The sequence below is a fragment of the Cyprinus carpio genome, chromosome B20, assembly GCF_018340385.1.
Source record: "Cyprinus carpio isolate SPL01 chromosome B20, ASM1834038v1, whole genome shotgun sequence".
Lineage (NCBI taxonomy): Eukaryota > Metazoa > Chordata > Actinopteri > Cypriniformes > Cyprinidae > Cyprinus > Cyprinus carpio.
In genome coordinates, this window is record NC_056616.1 from 23,641,175 (window position 1) to 23,655,562 (window position 14,388).

Here is a 14,388-nt window from a genome sequence, read left to right on the forward strand (position 1 = left end):
TAAGTTGGGAACAGGAGCCCTTCCTGTTACAAAGCTCATCGTTCTGAAAAGCGAAGTGTGCTCTGATTGGTCAGCTATCCAGTGTGTTGTGATTGGCCGAATACCTCAAGCGTGTGATGGAAATGTTAGGCCCTTAACATATTGTGATGCCCTGTCCGGCCGAAGCGCTGAGACATAAACATAAACCCCATTATAAACGTGATATAAACATGATTTCTAGTCGTGTCCTCTTTTGGAAGGCCAAACAAAGTAGTTTCGCTTTCTCAACGAAACAGCGTCACACACCGCGGCCTTGAGTGAGCAGAGGCGGCCGGCTTGAGAACAGCGTGGCTGGCGGATTCTACGAAGGAGCGTCGGTTGGGCTTGCGGCAACCACATGTGACGACCCCGGGCTGGACTCCGCTTTGTCCACGGTGAAAACTGATTCAGCGATACACAGTGCAAAGTTGATGTATTTCCTCAGCGACCAGCACGGATCAGCTCTAGGCATGATGAAGCAGATATCGTTCTCTTTTGGAAGGTCAAACAAAGTAGTTTCCCTTTCACAGTGAAACACACAGCATCTATACGACATGGTGGTGGCAGCAACAACAATACTACAATGAGAATAAAAGGTACGCCTTCTTTCTTTGCGTGAACATTTGGGCGTCATTGTGCAAACCTTCCCACATAGTGATGTAGTGATGTGGGGGCGTGTTAGAACAAGCCGTTTTAGGGGGGTGTGGACGAGTATTAATTTTTATAAAGAATATCTCTTTGGATTTGAGACTTTAATCTTTGCAACTTTACAGATCTTCTTTATGCACCAAGAGTTGTAACACTTCAAGGGGAAAGGAAAAATTGAAATCGCATCATATGATCCCTTTAAATGACAAGATGTTGATTTTTCCTAACGATTTTATGAAATGAAGTGCCATTTAAATGCACATTAGACTACATATTTTTTCCTTATACTGTATATATATATATATATATATATATATATATATATATATATATATATATATATATATATATATATATATATATATATATAAAACAATCCATAGAAGAGCCTGGAATTTAGATTTGTTAACTTCTGAACAACTCTGACTTGTTTTATTCATTTTTATTTGAACTTTTCTATACATATATAAACATTGTTTGACTGCTATTTGTAAAAAGCCAAACCAATGGCCTAGATGTCTTATCATCTAACTTGTTTTACCATGAAGGTGATTAGACACGAATATTCCATCAGTTTGGTTCACTGCTGTTAGATTCATAATGTGTGAAGTACTCTGGAGAAACATCAAGTCTTCCTCCTTGTATTGTATAAAACAAAGCAACAACCAATTTGAATCTAATATTTGTATTTCCAGTAGAGTGAGTCCAGTCTCATTCGGTCCTCAGTGTAAAGTGTTTGCATTGTTCCCAGTGAGCAGGATGACACCAGCTTAGTCAGAATTGCGTTCCAAGTGTGGTGGCTTTCGTTTCAGCTTGCATTAGCAGTACAGAAGTATTCATCCATTAAGGTTTTCCATTTGATCATAGTTTTAAAATATCTAATTGTGTGGAAACTAGCTGTCCTACTGAGGAATTGTCACAAGGGCTGTATCTCAATCTCAGTATATGAATTGCATCTGGACAGTAATGTTGCAAATATTCAATAGCTATTTTGTAGTCAAGACTTTAAAGGTTGTGTAAATTGTACTTGATATGAAAAAAGAACCCCCCCACCACAATATTCTGGCACTATCCCTTTATTACAGTCATGTTTAATATGACGAAATGCTGAAAAATGCTGAATGTACATCTGAAAAATGAACAACACAAAAAAGGGGAAACATTCTGTATTACATTCAATGACTTACAGCACATTCATCAGGGATGAGTCTTTATTAAACACTTTAAATGTGAAAATTAATTTTAAGCTTTTCTGAAACCAGGGATAGAATAAAGCATAAATGATGGGATTAATGATGGAGTTCAGGAAGAAAAATATTACAGCAACATTTCTGACATAAAACAAGTCAGCATTACTGTATGGAATCACTAAAGAACAAATATAATATGGCAATAAACACAGAAGAAACACAATGACCAGAATCCCCAGCAGTATGGCAGCTTTTCGCTCTGATTTGTCACTGACTCTGTTTTTGGAGGATCCTGTGCTGTTGTGAACCTGAAGGGCTCTTATAGCAGTCGCATGTCTCTTAGCAATGACAAAAACATGAGTGTATAATATTATAATTAGTGTACATGGCATAAGAAACACAATCAGAAGATCAATAAAAGAGGAAACTCCATCTATAACATAAACACATTTTCCTGGACACATGACATTAGTGAAGTTTCCATTAACAAACATAAGAGTAAAGTTATAAATAAGTGAAAACAGCCAGTTAAATAAAGTCACTATGCAGATCACAGTGGGTGAGATTTTCTGTGAGTAAAGAAAAGGAGAACTTAAAGCCAAAAAGCGATCAATGGCTATCAGAGCCACAGTGTGAACAGACACGCTTGTTGCTTGAAAAGTCACAAAATTAAAAACCACACACATCACTGGTCCAGAAGTCCAACATGACTCAATCAACAAAATCAATTGAAATGGCATCACAGCAACTCCAGTAAGGAGATCGGACACGGCCAAAGAGAGGATGAGGATGTTCGCAGGTGTGTGGAGCTGCTTGAAGTGACTAACAGAGATGATGACCAGCAGGTTTCCACACACGGTCAGCAGAGACACAGCTGCTGTGGCCACATACAGAACCACATAGACAGATAAAGAAACAGATCTCCCTGGACACAAATATTCCTGACAGACAATGCTTTGGTTCACTGCTGATAAATGCATTCTTCAGTATTTGGATGAAATATCCAAACAGAGTATCGTTCCATGTGATAAGGATTCATGGATTCAAATGTGCAGTTTGTATTTTCAACAGCTCTGAATTGCTCATAATCTGAAACACAGTCTGCATTCACTCCTGGAGATTCCACAATAAAGACATGCTACAACCCATGCTGCTTTTATACACTTGACATGTTGACTTTTTCCAAGACCGGCAGCATCAAGGGGAAAGAACATACAGCTGGGAGATCAACTGATTTGTTTCATCCAGAAAAAAAAGATGAAGAGTGATATAATACAATTATATATTTGCAATTTATGTTGCGATTCTACAACAGAAAATGATTTCTAAATAATAATAATAATAAAAAAATATTCAAAATGCAGCCTGTGGTCTAAATGTACAACCAACCAATGACAGTTTATTGGGTTCCGAAAATGACCTGCTTTTCTTAACTCAAAGATCTTACTGAGAAATGTGAGGTTTTACAAGAAACCCTAAAATGGAGATAGTTTTGGCATATATGTATATATATATATATATATATATATATATATATATATATATATATATATATATATATATATATATATATATATATATATATATATTTGTTTTATTATTATTTTATAAGTCCTTTCAAGGCAAATAATTTTACTCAGCGGCTATCTTTGAAACACCTCTCGGGGAGCTATCAGTCATTCAAGTACAACTCCTATCTATTTGAATGGGGAAACATCAAATTCACCAAAGCTTTTCACCATGCTTACAATTAAATTTCATATTTAAAATCACCAATGAAATCTGACAATAAAATTCTCACAAATTTTGTTTCTTATGCTCAAACAGGCAATGCGCATGTGCAGTACTAAGTGCCCAGAACACTCACTGTTTCTATAGCAACCGGAATTTCTAATGGCAACTGCAGTGACGCGATGACTTTACCAATTATCTATTTTATGTAGAAGGCGGGACTAATCCGCCATATTGCGCATTGCACTTTCTCCAATTCATAAGCAATATATCTAAAGTCTTTGTTTTAATGCAAAATAGCATCTTAGGCCAGCAGACCCACATTTAGAACACACATTTAACATTATAGCGAAAAATGTAACAAGTGTACGTACCTGAACATGACTGATATTTCAGTGAAAAGTGTTTCTGCTTATAAGTACAAACAGTCCACGCAATTATTTGTTGATAAAACTAACTCTTTGCATCTGGGTGGTGTATTTGCTAGTTCTACAATGGGTAAACCAACTGAGCCTTGATTTTTGAGGAAAACTTTTCATTTTTCACTTGGTAGTGGTCACATGCAGACAGCAATACGTGGCAGCAAGCAGGTGATTCAACATTTACAATTTATTATTTAAAACTGCACTAAATCATGGGGAAAAAACAAAAACAAATGATAAAAAGAAGATAAATTATTGCCTACAAAATAAATTAATTTGGCAGCCCCTTAACAGGTCAAAGGTAAACTGACTGCCATTTGAGCTGAGCTTAAAATGCAACTTCACATTTGACATTGTCTCCATCTAGTGGTTATTTCCTGCCAACTGGGTAAACCTGATTTAGTTCCTTTAATGATTAACCGTACTCGTTTCAGGTCATATAACATTTATATACAGCAATACCATACACATAGACAAACATTTCATTGACATTGCTTGGTTGTTGAAACTGTAGCATCTATTTCAGGATAATTTTACAGAGATGATTTTGGCACAGTGAGACTGAACACATGGCTAATAACTAACAAGATTAAAAGGAATTGAGTAACACAAAACGCATCAATCAGCAGTAGCTTTACATTTTCCTGGACATGAGAGACTTTGTAGGGTCATATAATCAACTCCACAGACATTTTCAAAGTCCATAAAATTTTCACTGTTTTTGTATTGTGCTTGAGATTCACACATTATCCCACTTATTTAAAAAAATGAATGAACCTGAAAATACACTACCAGTCAAATTTTTTGCCACACTTACTCATTTTTTTTATTATGAATAGATTTATGTTTTGACTGGTAGTGTGTTTTCATTTGTTTATTTATTTGTTCAAATACAGTGTTTGAGAGCAGTTTAAAAGTGAAGTGCACTTATTCACCTTTATAGCAGCAGCTTCATACTAACTGTCAGAGATAAACACATTCATCCGTGCCATTTTCAACCAATGAAATCTCATATTTAGCATATTGTGCTATCAGGAATGGCAGCTTCTATAACAAACCAGATGGGTGAAAGATGCATGAAGCTGGAATGATTATCTGTTAACAGTAACAATGTTAAAACTATTTTAAACACAAGTTAAGCTCTATGTACAGTCTCTGTTGAATGTTTATCCCAATGCATGTTTTAACAAGTGGAGTTAAAATAAGTTTCTGTGGTAATGAACCACACACCAAACATGCCGTCCATAGAGCTTAACTTATATTATATATTCTGTTAGTGGCAATATCTTAACTGTATTTAGAAAGCAACTCAAGACAGCTTCACTTAGTGACAAACCTCCATAACTCATTATAAACATGCCAGTGCAAATGCTGTGGGACATCAGATGATATGCTTATTTTTTGACAGAAGCCCAGATAATCAAACCAATAATGACAGCCAGCACAATCAGAACAGCGATCAGGATGAAAATCTTCTTGCGGAATGACGTCTACAGTGAAAAGAAGAAATGAGTCACTAGTATGATAATAATAATAATAAGGGTTGTCAATTAAACATGTTAATACAATAGTACATTTTATTAATTATTATATATTTAATTAAAAAATGTTGAATTTAATAGCAATATAATGTTAAAAAACAATGTGATTAAAAATAAATGCAAATTTACTTGAGCTGTAATATAATTTAATAAACCATCTTAAAAGTAGGCCGTACACCAACTCAAACATGCCAGTGCAAGGGAAGCTTACAGGCAAATTACAACTTAAATTTGCATCTGTTTCTCATACGAAGCTAGTAGCATGAAATATTGAAAAGGAATTGGAATATAGTGCACAAGTCATATGGGCTAAGTTTACGGTGCTGTTTCATTCTTTTGGAGCTTGACACTGTCCGTCTCCATCTACTTTCATTAGGCTGAATTTCTTGTTTTGTGTTCGACAGAAGGAATAAGATAAGATGGGTTTGAAATGATGTAAGGATGAGTGAATGATGGGTCATTAGTAAAAAATAAGCTGTACCTGGTGACTTGCTGCTCTGTTCAGTTGTTGTGTGGCCGACTGCACATTGATCTCTGCATTTGAAACATTGGCCTCTATACTGTCTGCAAAATGGGATGGAGATAAACAGAGGAAAAACTTTCACAGTTAAACAGTGAATTCATTTCTTTCTGACAACTAACCAAATATTCTGACTCGATCATCAAAAAGTTATTATTCATTGTTTAAAACATGGATAATGCATTGTCCCCTTGGATAGTAATTAATTTCCTAGAAGTCCATTTAAAATCCTTTAAAGAGCACTATTTCTTTATTCATTCAGGTATGCATGCCAAAGATTTGGTGGACAGCACAAGCAATGATGCAAACTCTTGTAATTCTGATGAAATATCACATATGTAAACAACACAAGTGTGTGCTTACTAATAGCTCACGTCTTATCATTAAAAGTTTAGTGCTTGAACAAACAGTCCCACTGAGCTGGTTTGTGTGAAGCCTCGTAGGTCTTCATTATCAGCATCTGCTTCTCCATTTTAACACCTTTAATTGCACTTTCCTGTCTGAGAGTTTCATCACAATACAGAGACTCCCTCAGAACCAAGTCTAAACAAAACCACACAGATGGATTTATTTATTTATTTTATATCATTTTATTTTTAGAGGACAAAATGTAAATAAAGAAAAGTATTGTTGCTAAATGACAATTTCCTTAAATTCTAGGCAGCAAGCTGTTCATATAGAGACGGAGGCAGAGATTTGTTTACTGTCCATAAGATTTTGGCTCATTAGTCACAGGACAGCTTCCATTTGTTTACTTTTCAACAATGAAATAACACATGAGCACACTCTGGCCCTCATACTAAGAAAGTGTAAAAGCCTAGTTATATTTCTCTGATCTTACCGATCATGTCTCCCTGTTCATGCACCATCAAGCCCAGATCTCTGAAGATTTCATTAATGTCTGTGATGTCCGACTGAAAAACAAGAGAGTATGTTTTACACATCCCTAAATTTTTTTGCACAGCAAAAACAACCAGTCAAAAAGCATTACACCAGCACAATTCTTGTCACTTGTAAATTAGTTTTTGTTGTCTCTGGGCTTGAATGCGTCTCACCTCCAGCTGTCTGATTGCTGATTCTCTCTCCTGAATGAGCTGCAGATCTTCCTCTGTGATGGCTTCATCATAGCTCTGAGTTTGAGCATGAACCTCACTGAAAACATTTATTCATTTTGTTTTATTTTATTTATTTATTTTTATGTATAAATGTGACAAGCGGAGGTGGTGGAAAAAACACTTTTGAAACCTTTGAAAGGGTGATGAAAATCCTCCAAACCCATCATCTTTATCACCAACCTATGAACAGATTGTGAGGAAAACATATAGAAAACCATAATAAAGTGCCAATATGCCACTACTGCCTTTTATTTCTCACAAAAAACACCATTATAAATATATAAACTATATATTTATAATGGTATATGATATAAACTATCATTTGCAGTATAAAATGGTACTGCAACAAAACAGTGATTCTCAATCATGCTTTTTAAACAAACATTCAGTGCATCCTATCTGGAGTCATATGTGGCTTTTAAGTAGTGTGTATAACCAGGGATATGACGGCTAACTAAAACCATAAAAATAAACTGAAATGGAGTACTAAAAATACTAAAAGTAATGAAAAAATCCTTACACTTATTTTTATTTCAGCTAGTAGCCATGACAACATCTCTACTTTCATTTAGTTTACCTTGAAGTACTAAACTAACTCAAACTAAAACTAAAACTAATAAATAAAAACTACATAGATATATTTGAAAAAGTAATAAAAATGGCAAAGCACAACAGAATAAAAAACTTTTAACTTAAATTAAAAACTATAAAATGTGGAAAAAAATAAATTCTAAAATCGAATTCAAAATAATGCTGTATAACTAACAAAAAAATGGACTACTGTATAGAAAATGGCACTTTAACATTTGATATTAGTGTCTCTATAAATGAGCGCGTTTACATGCATGTTCTTAAGCTGATTATGCTTAATTAGCCGAAAACCCACTTGGTCATGTAAACACGATAACCCGTTTTCTTTTATCGGAATAAGCTCATAACCGGCGTAAGAATAAACAGGTTGCAACAGGTAGTTTTTTGCCTCTTACTCCGATTTTGCACGGCATGTAAACACAATAACCTACTTTCTGTCGGCTTATTGAAGTGCGCATGTGTGATACGTGATAGGAATGCATTGTTAGTGCAGATTTAAGCGCATCTAGACCAAGCAAGCGTCTTGCAGTAAAGAAAGAAGGAAATATATCACAAAAGCAGACTTTTTCATGACTCAGAAAATGATAAAAATGTGTTCTCATCTCGTGCAGCAGAAGTAGAAGTGGTTCAGTCACAATGCTGTGTTTATAACTGCATGAGCTGTAAGTTTGACATGTTGCAAGCTTAATTTAACATCACACCTGACAAATGTATGGAATACTCTTGAGTCTGATATGCAAATGATTATATTTTGACGTCACTACAGGGAAATAAGGGGATTTATTAATTAAGTCATGTAAATGCAGCTTACTTGCGTTGTCAGATTACTGACGTGCATTTAAACGGGGAAAACTGGTTATTTTAATAAGCTGATATTTGTAAGTTATCAGCTTACTGGTGTGCATGTAAACATGCTCAATGATAGGATTCAACCTTCAGTTGGGTGGATAATATCAATTCGTTTATGTCATTCTTTCAGTCCAAGTGTAACAGATGAAACTTACTGAAACTCTCGAGCTTGCTCGGACACGCGCCACAAACTCCTTCTCCTTCTTTGCTACCTCCCGCTGAACTTTCTGGAAAACGGCTAGCGCGTTGGAGAATTCAGTGATGAGACGTTCTCGCTGGATTTTTCTTTGCCGCTGTGTAAGAAAAGGTGAATGCCATATCTGAGCAGGACTGTTAAAAGGATAGTAGATATCACAAAATAGTCTTCAAAATATCTTCTATGTGGGACAGCGAGGAAGCTTCACCTGTTCTGTGGTCACAGGTAAAGCACTGAAATCTTTCATGTATTTGTCTGTCACTTTAGCAAGCTGATTGACCTTCTGCTGTTTCTCTTGTCTGTATGTTTGACAAATACAAATATAATTGGATTGACATATATAACTGTTCACTTATTTTTATATGTGGTCATTTAAAGGGAACAGAACTAGCTGATTGTATTCAACTCACAATGTCTGTCGCAGGTTAGTCGTGTCTTGTGCTGTTCCAAAATGTCTCATCATCTGCTGGATTTCATTAGCTGGTAAAAACAAAAACAACATCTAGACAAACACACACTGGAAAACACCTCCTGTGCTTTTGGTTTATGTAATAGTGTGTATTATGGTTTCCATTCATTTCATAATAAATTCACTTTCACAATTTTGCATGTTGTGGTTTGTAGATGTGTTTTTTTTGTCTCATTACAAATGAGTAACAAAACATTCGATCCAAGGACTGTGCAACCTTCCAGTTAGTTTTAGGCCAAAATGGATGGTTTTATAATATATTATAGATATATAAAGCATATGCTTGTTCAACATTTATGGTCAACAGTCTTCACATCACATAAATAAGGATGGATGTAGTAAAACTACTCACTTAGCAATGTTATTCTCTGGATATTTGAACTTATAGTCTGTGCCAGCATATTTGGGTCAACCCCGCCTGATCCAGACATGATGGAGATCTTCACAGAATGAATCACCAAACCTAGAAAGATTACACGTTAAATCAAACTTACTGTCAGAATTACAGGGTAAACATGAATATGAATATACAGGAGCTCTTTTATATGATACAAAACATTAATATATCCTTTTAAAAATACTTTTATGTTGCTTATAAACGTAGTTCATCTTCAATTCAAATACTGTAACACTTAAAAATATTTTTTGGTGCATTCTGTCACTTTCACATATCATTTTAAGGTGCTATATCCCATACATTCAGACAAAAGTTGACTTTATAAAAAAATTAGATTGATATAGAAAAAGTTTATTTATTTGTTCATATTTCTGTCATGTGTTGTATACTATTTACAGTCCACAACAGCATAATGGTAAATGCTATAGCCTATACCGTGCCATTCCCATTGTGACAACTTTCCCCATATAGTGTGACTCCGTGCCTCGCTTTAAATATCTCTGAACAGTTCATTAATGATACAGCTAACTTACTGTTGTTCAAATGTTAGCAGGCTAACCAGCAGACCTTGTTCATCTGACTAGTTTACCAACATTTACTGCACCTGCAAAATGAAAGAATGCGGAAACCACAGCGCCCGGACTCACAAACACATTAATTTATAAAATCAGACGGTTTTTATTTTTACTTCACTGACACACACCAAACATTCACCAAGAATGGTCAGGAATATGAACGCGTGGGACCGTGTCAAATAGATATTTAGATCACGCGCTGTCAAAGACAGTTCCACACTGCATGAAGTTCAGGATCAGCGACGCTTCTGTTCATTTTATCACTGACTTTTTCTCTAAAGTCCTTCTTAATTAAGTCAGTGTGCTTACACTAAATACAATGACACGTCTTTTACTTTGATATGCACGTCGCTTGTTTAGTTTACCTGGATTTCCTGAGTGAAACTCCGAGTCCCAGCTGATTTCTTGACGCCTGGGTCACGTGATTTCGCTTCAATCTTCCGCTTCAGTTCAGAAACAAGGACATTTACATACTAGGTATTTTCATTCACATTCACTGCAAACTAGTTAGAAATAATGTAGATATTAAGTATGATTCACACATGGGTTAATTATTCAGCATTATGCTAACGTTTACAAAAACAGTTCTCTTCACGTTTTAATAATAACGTTTCAATCTCCTAATTTTAATGTCTTTATTGTGTACTCTCATTCTAAATGAAGAGACTCAATGATGTAAAGTTTTTTTTTTGCTATCATTATAGATTATGGGTGTGAATGTTGTAATCTGGGTGTGCCACTTTTATTGTCAGATTATTGTGCTAAATTATATAACCATAACCATGCCCCACATAACCATAAAACTATATAAAATAATATAGCTGCAAGCAGCAATACGGGGCCAAGCTCTGCAAGGCACAGCAAGCAGACCAAGTATGGCGCACATCAAGTACAGCAGCGCAGCAAGCATTTAAGCACCAAGAGCAGTGCAGAGCCTGAAGAACAAAACATCAGAAATCGGGGACAGTATTTTTATGCGGCTAGCCCCGAAGATCATTTGAGCAAAAAAAAACGGAACACTGTACTTTTCAAAATGGCTACTACTGTAATGGGAGGAGTCTTAATGTATGATATTGTTTGTGATCAGCATGATGAAAGCAATCAGGTGTACTATGTCTCATTTTCTCATAGAGCTGCCATAAATTCCCATTTGCGGAAGAATAATATACATTACACTCAGGATCGCCAATAACATAGTCATAACATAGTGCCTGTTAGCTGCACTGTAAAACCTGATGAGTTTGTTTAACTCAAACCGTTTGAGGAAACCGATTGCCTTAAATCCTTTAAGTTTATTAACTCAAAAAATGTAAGCATAAAAAAAATTTGATTTGTGTCCAAGTAACTCAGTAACTTATTGTTAAGATAACTTGGGTAAATAAAGTTAATAGTACTAAGTCCATTCAATTAATATAACTCAAATCTATGAAGTACACTGTAAACCCGAATAAGTAAGCAGAACTAGCAGATTTTTATTTTGTATTTAAACATTTCAAGTTACAATTAAAATGTATGAGTACATTAATTCATACAATTAACTTAAAACTTTCAATTGATCAATGTGAACACTTTTATTAGTATAAACTCAGTTAGCTTTTAAAAGCTAATCTGCTTACATACTAATTTGCTAACATATTAAAAATAGTGTTATACAGAAGCTGTATGAGCGTAACAATATAAAGGGATCATTTGCTCTCAAATCAAGCTGCATTTACCACTTGTCACCATAAAGCCAACATTAACAGAAATTCTTCTAAATTAGCATAACATAAATTAGCAAAATATTAATCACTGCTAAATCTCATACTTAACATTAATCTTACACACACACACACACAAAAAAACTTATATTACACTTAATTTTAGCATTTACTCTCCCTTTTGAGTGCCATCGGCAAAGCATGCTGGGAAATAGACATCAAAGCCGTTTCAGTTAAACTAAGGTTTGTCTAAATTAAAATAAATAATTTCAGAAAACTCAAAACAATGAAACAGTTTAGTTTACTTAAAATATATCAGTTATGTGAACTTGACAGAAAAACAAAGTGCTAAATACTCATAAAGTTAATTTCACTGAACGTTTAATTTAAGTTTTTCCTACTCAAACCAATTAATTATTTTGAGCGTTAGGGTTTACAGTGATGCCTAAAGGGCGAGACGGCGTGGCCGTTTTGAGCATTATGAAACCATATATTGGATTTTTATTTCTGTGCCCCTGAGAGTATGATTTAGAATGTTCAGTGGCGTCACAGAACTGCCAGATTCAAACTGCTTTCGCGAGTTGGCTGGCGCTGAGCCAGAGACGGACGCGCTCAGCGCTTGTCATATATCAACAATTATCATATAACTAATATGCAGTGTTTTCAACCACATAATGTTTATTTTAGGTTTCATACATTTAAATATACATAATCACTAGTAAAACAATACATTGGTAGTTTGTAAAATACACACTGATGTTTATGAAAGCAGTAAAATTACTATCTATATATTCAAATGTAATTTGCCTATGTGTTTTATTCATATATCAGACTCACATAGCAGAACAATAAAGTTTACTCTGTTCTCACAGTTCAACAGCCACTTACTTTCATGTATTTCGGGAGAAACTGGGGAATTCAAGTGCTGTACCAGAGACAGTTTGGCTGTACGTTAAATCCGGCTGACAGGACTCTGAACTTCAGCGCTCATCTCGTTAGATCAAGATAATTTATAAAGGTTTTTAAACGAAGAATCGGAATATCAAATAGTTGACATGGTAAGCGTGTCAATGTTTGTGAATATTTTTTAATAAAAAATGAAAAACGAAATAAAACGAATAGCGATACATCTGTTAGTTATTGTGGCCGCGGTGTGTCACGTGACAATCATGACCCGTCGTCATGGAAACAAGGGGTCAGTTAAAAATATTTGTAACTTATGCGTGAAAGGGTTGATTTTAAAAAATATATTTTCTAAGTAAACAACAATAGCCCAAGTTTAGTAAACATTTTTTATTGAGACTATAAAAAATAATTCTGCATCTATTTTTAGGTGTGCCAGCTGCCACTGTGGGTGGCACCGGCACACCCTGGCACACCCGTGGCTACGCCACTGATGTAAAGACAGCCCGATCTCACGGCAATTCGTACATATTTTACGAGGTGGCTAATTCGTACGAATTCGTACGACCACACTCGTACAAATTCATACGATTTTTGCCAAATCGTACGTATTTTTACGAGTTGCACATTCGTATGAATTTGTACGAATTACCTACACCAAACCCGCCCCTAAACCTACCCGTCACTGGGGTCTAGGCAAATCGTATGAAATCGTACGAGTGAGGTCGTACAAATTCGTACGAATTAGCCACCTCGTAAAATACGTACGAATTGGTCGTGAGATAGCGTATGTAAAGATCAAAAGGCCACCAAAGATCACCTATGCAAATATAATTTTTGTAACAAATACAGGTATTTTCATATTAACAGTCTTCAGGAAATAAGTTCATCTGGTTAGTGGCTGTCTGCAGTATTTTTAGGCTAACTACAAGCTTCACTGACCTTTTGCCCTTTTCTTTGAAGTGTTGGAAATGGCTTAACTTGTCTCAAGGCCACAGTGAGAATTCCTACATACAAAATGAACAAATCTATTGGTTTTAGATTATAACAGATGGACACAGACCATCCTAAACTTATGCACATCAGTGGTTTTCTAATTGTCATTTTTGACATATACATGATTGGCTCACAAACAGCAAAACAACGATCAATAGCTAAGCATGACATTAATGAGTGACACAGACCCAAGAACAGACATAATCACATGAAAGATACGACAATGCAACTTTCCGTATAAAAACAGGAGTTAATGCGTCTAATGCTTTCAACCGGCATCACACAGATTCCCACCAAGAAGTCAGGAAGGCCCAGTGAGAGGATGAGGAAGTTGGTCGGTGTGTGAAGCTGCTTGAAAATCGTTATAGAGATGATGACAAGTAGATTTCCACACACTGTTAGCACAGAGATGCAGATATGTACAAAAACAAGAATATTACATAATTCAAATGAAAGTCAAGTTAACAGTTTGTATTCCGGTGGGGAAGGCATTGATGTTCAAGAAATTCAATTTCCATGCTTTAAAG

At 35.4% G+C, this 14,388-nt stretch overlaps 2 protein-coding genes and 1 pseudogene across 3 annotated transcripts; all 3 read right to left on the bottom strand.

Annotated features, from left to right (window-relative positions):
• Positions 1-1,744: 1,744 nt before the first annotated feature.
• Positions 1,745-3,290, bottom strand: LOC109064299 (trace amine-associated receptor 13c-like). Its single transcript, XM_042746769.1, has one exon. The coding sequence runs from the start codon at positions 2,834-2,836 to the stop codon at positions 1,850-1,852; it is 987 nt and encodes a 328-aa protein (XP_042602703.1). The 5' UTR covers positions 2,837-3,290; the 3' UTR covers positions 1,745-1,849.
• A 209-nt stretch (positions 3,291-3,499) lies between these two features.
• LOC109066733 (syntaxin-7-like) lies at positions 3,500-10,771 on the bottom strand. Of its 2 annotated transcripts, XM_019083769.2 has the most exons (11): positions 10,628-10,694; positions 10,221-10,291; positions 9,643-9,753; positions 9,232-9,301; positions 9,030-9,120; positions 8,781-8,918; positions 7,316-7,365; positions 7,126-7,222; positions 6,912-6,984; positions 6,032-6,114; positions 3,500-5,499 (listed from the first exon to the last, which is right to left on the bottom strand). In XM_019083769.2, the coding sequence occupies exons 3-11, from the start codon at positions 9,719-9,721 to the stop codon at positions 5,404-5,406; spliced, it is 777 nt and encodes a 258-aa protein (XP_018939314.1). In that variant the 5' UTR covers positions 9,722-9,753; positions 10,221-10,291; positions 10,628-10,694; the 3' UTR covers positions 3,500-5,403. The 2 variants fall into 2 exon arrangements, with proteins under 2 accessions (XP_018939314.1, XP_018939308.1); XM_019083763.2 differs by lacking the exon at positions 10,221-10,291 and having other exon boundaries at positions 3,501-5,499; positions 10,628-10,771.
• Positions 10,772-11,172: 401 nt separating this feature from the next.
• On the bottom strand, positions 11,173-14,379 carry LOC109064298 (annotated as a pseudogene).
• Positions 14,380-14,388: the final 9 nt, after the last annotated feature.

Coding starts and splice junctions, on each gene's coding strand:
- LOC109066733 (XM_019083769.2), bottom strand. CDS start 9,721: ATGTCTGGATCAGGCGGGGTTGACCCAAATATGCTGGCACAGACTATA. Junction 7,223..7,315: donor TTTTCATCACCCTTTCAAAG/GTTTCAAAAGTG, acceptor AAATGTTTTCAG/TGAGGTTCATGCTCAAACTC. Junction 6,115..6,911: donor TGAACAGGGAGACATGATCG/GTAAGATCAGAG, acceptor CCCATTTTGCAG/ACAGTATAGAGGCCAATGTT.
- LOC109064299 (XM_042746769.1), bottom strand. CDS start 2,836: ATGCATTTATCAGCAGTGAACCAAAGCATTGTCTGTCAGGAATATTTG.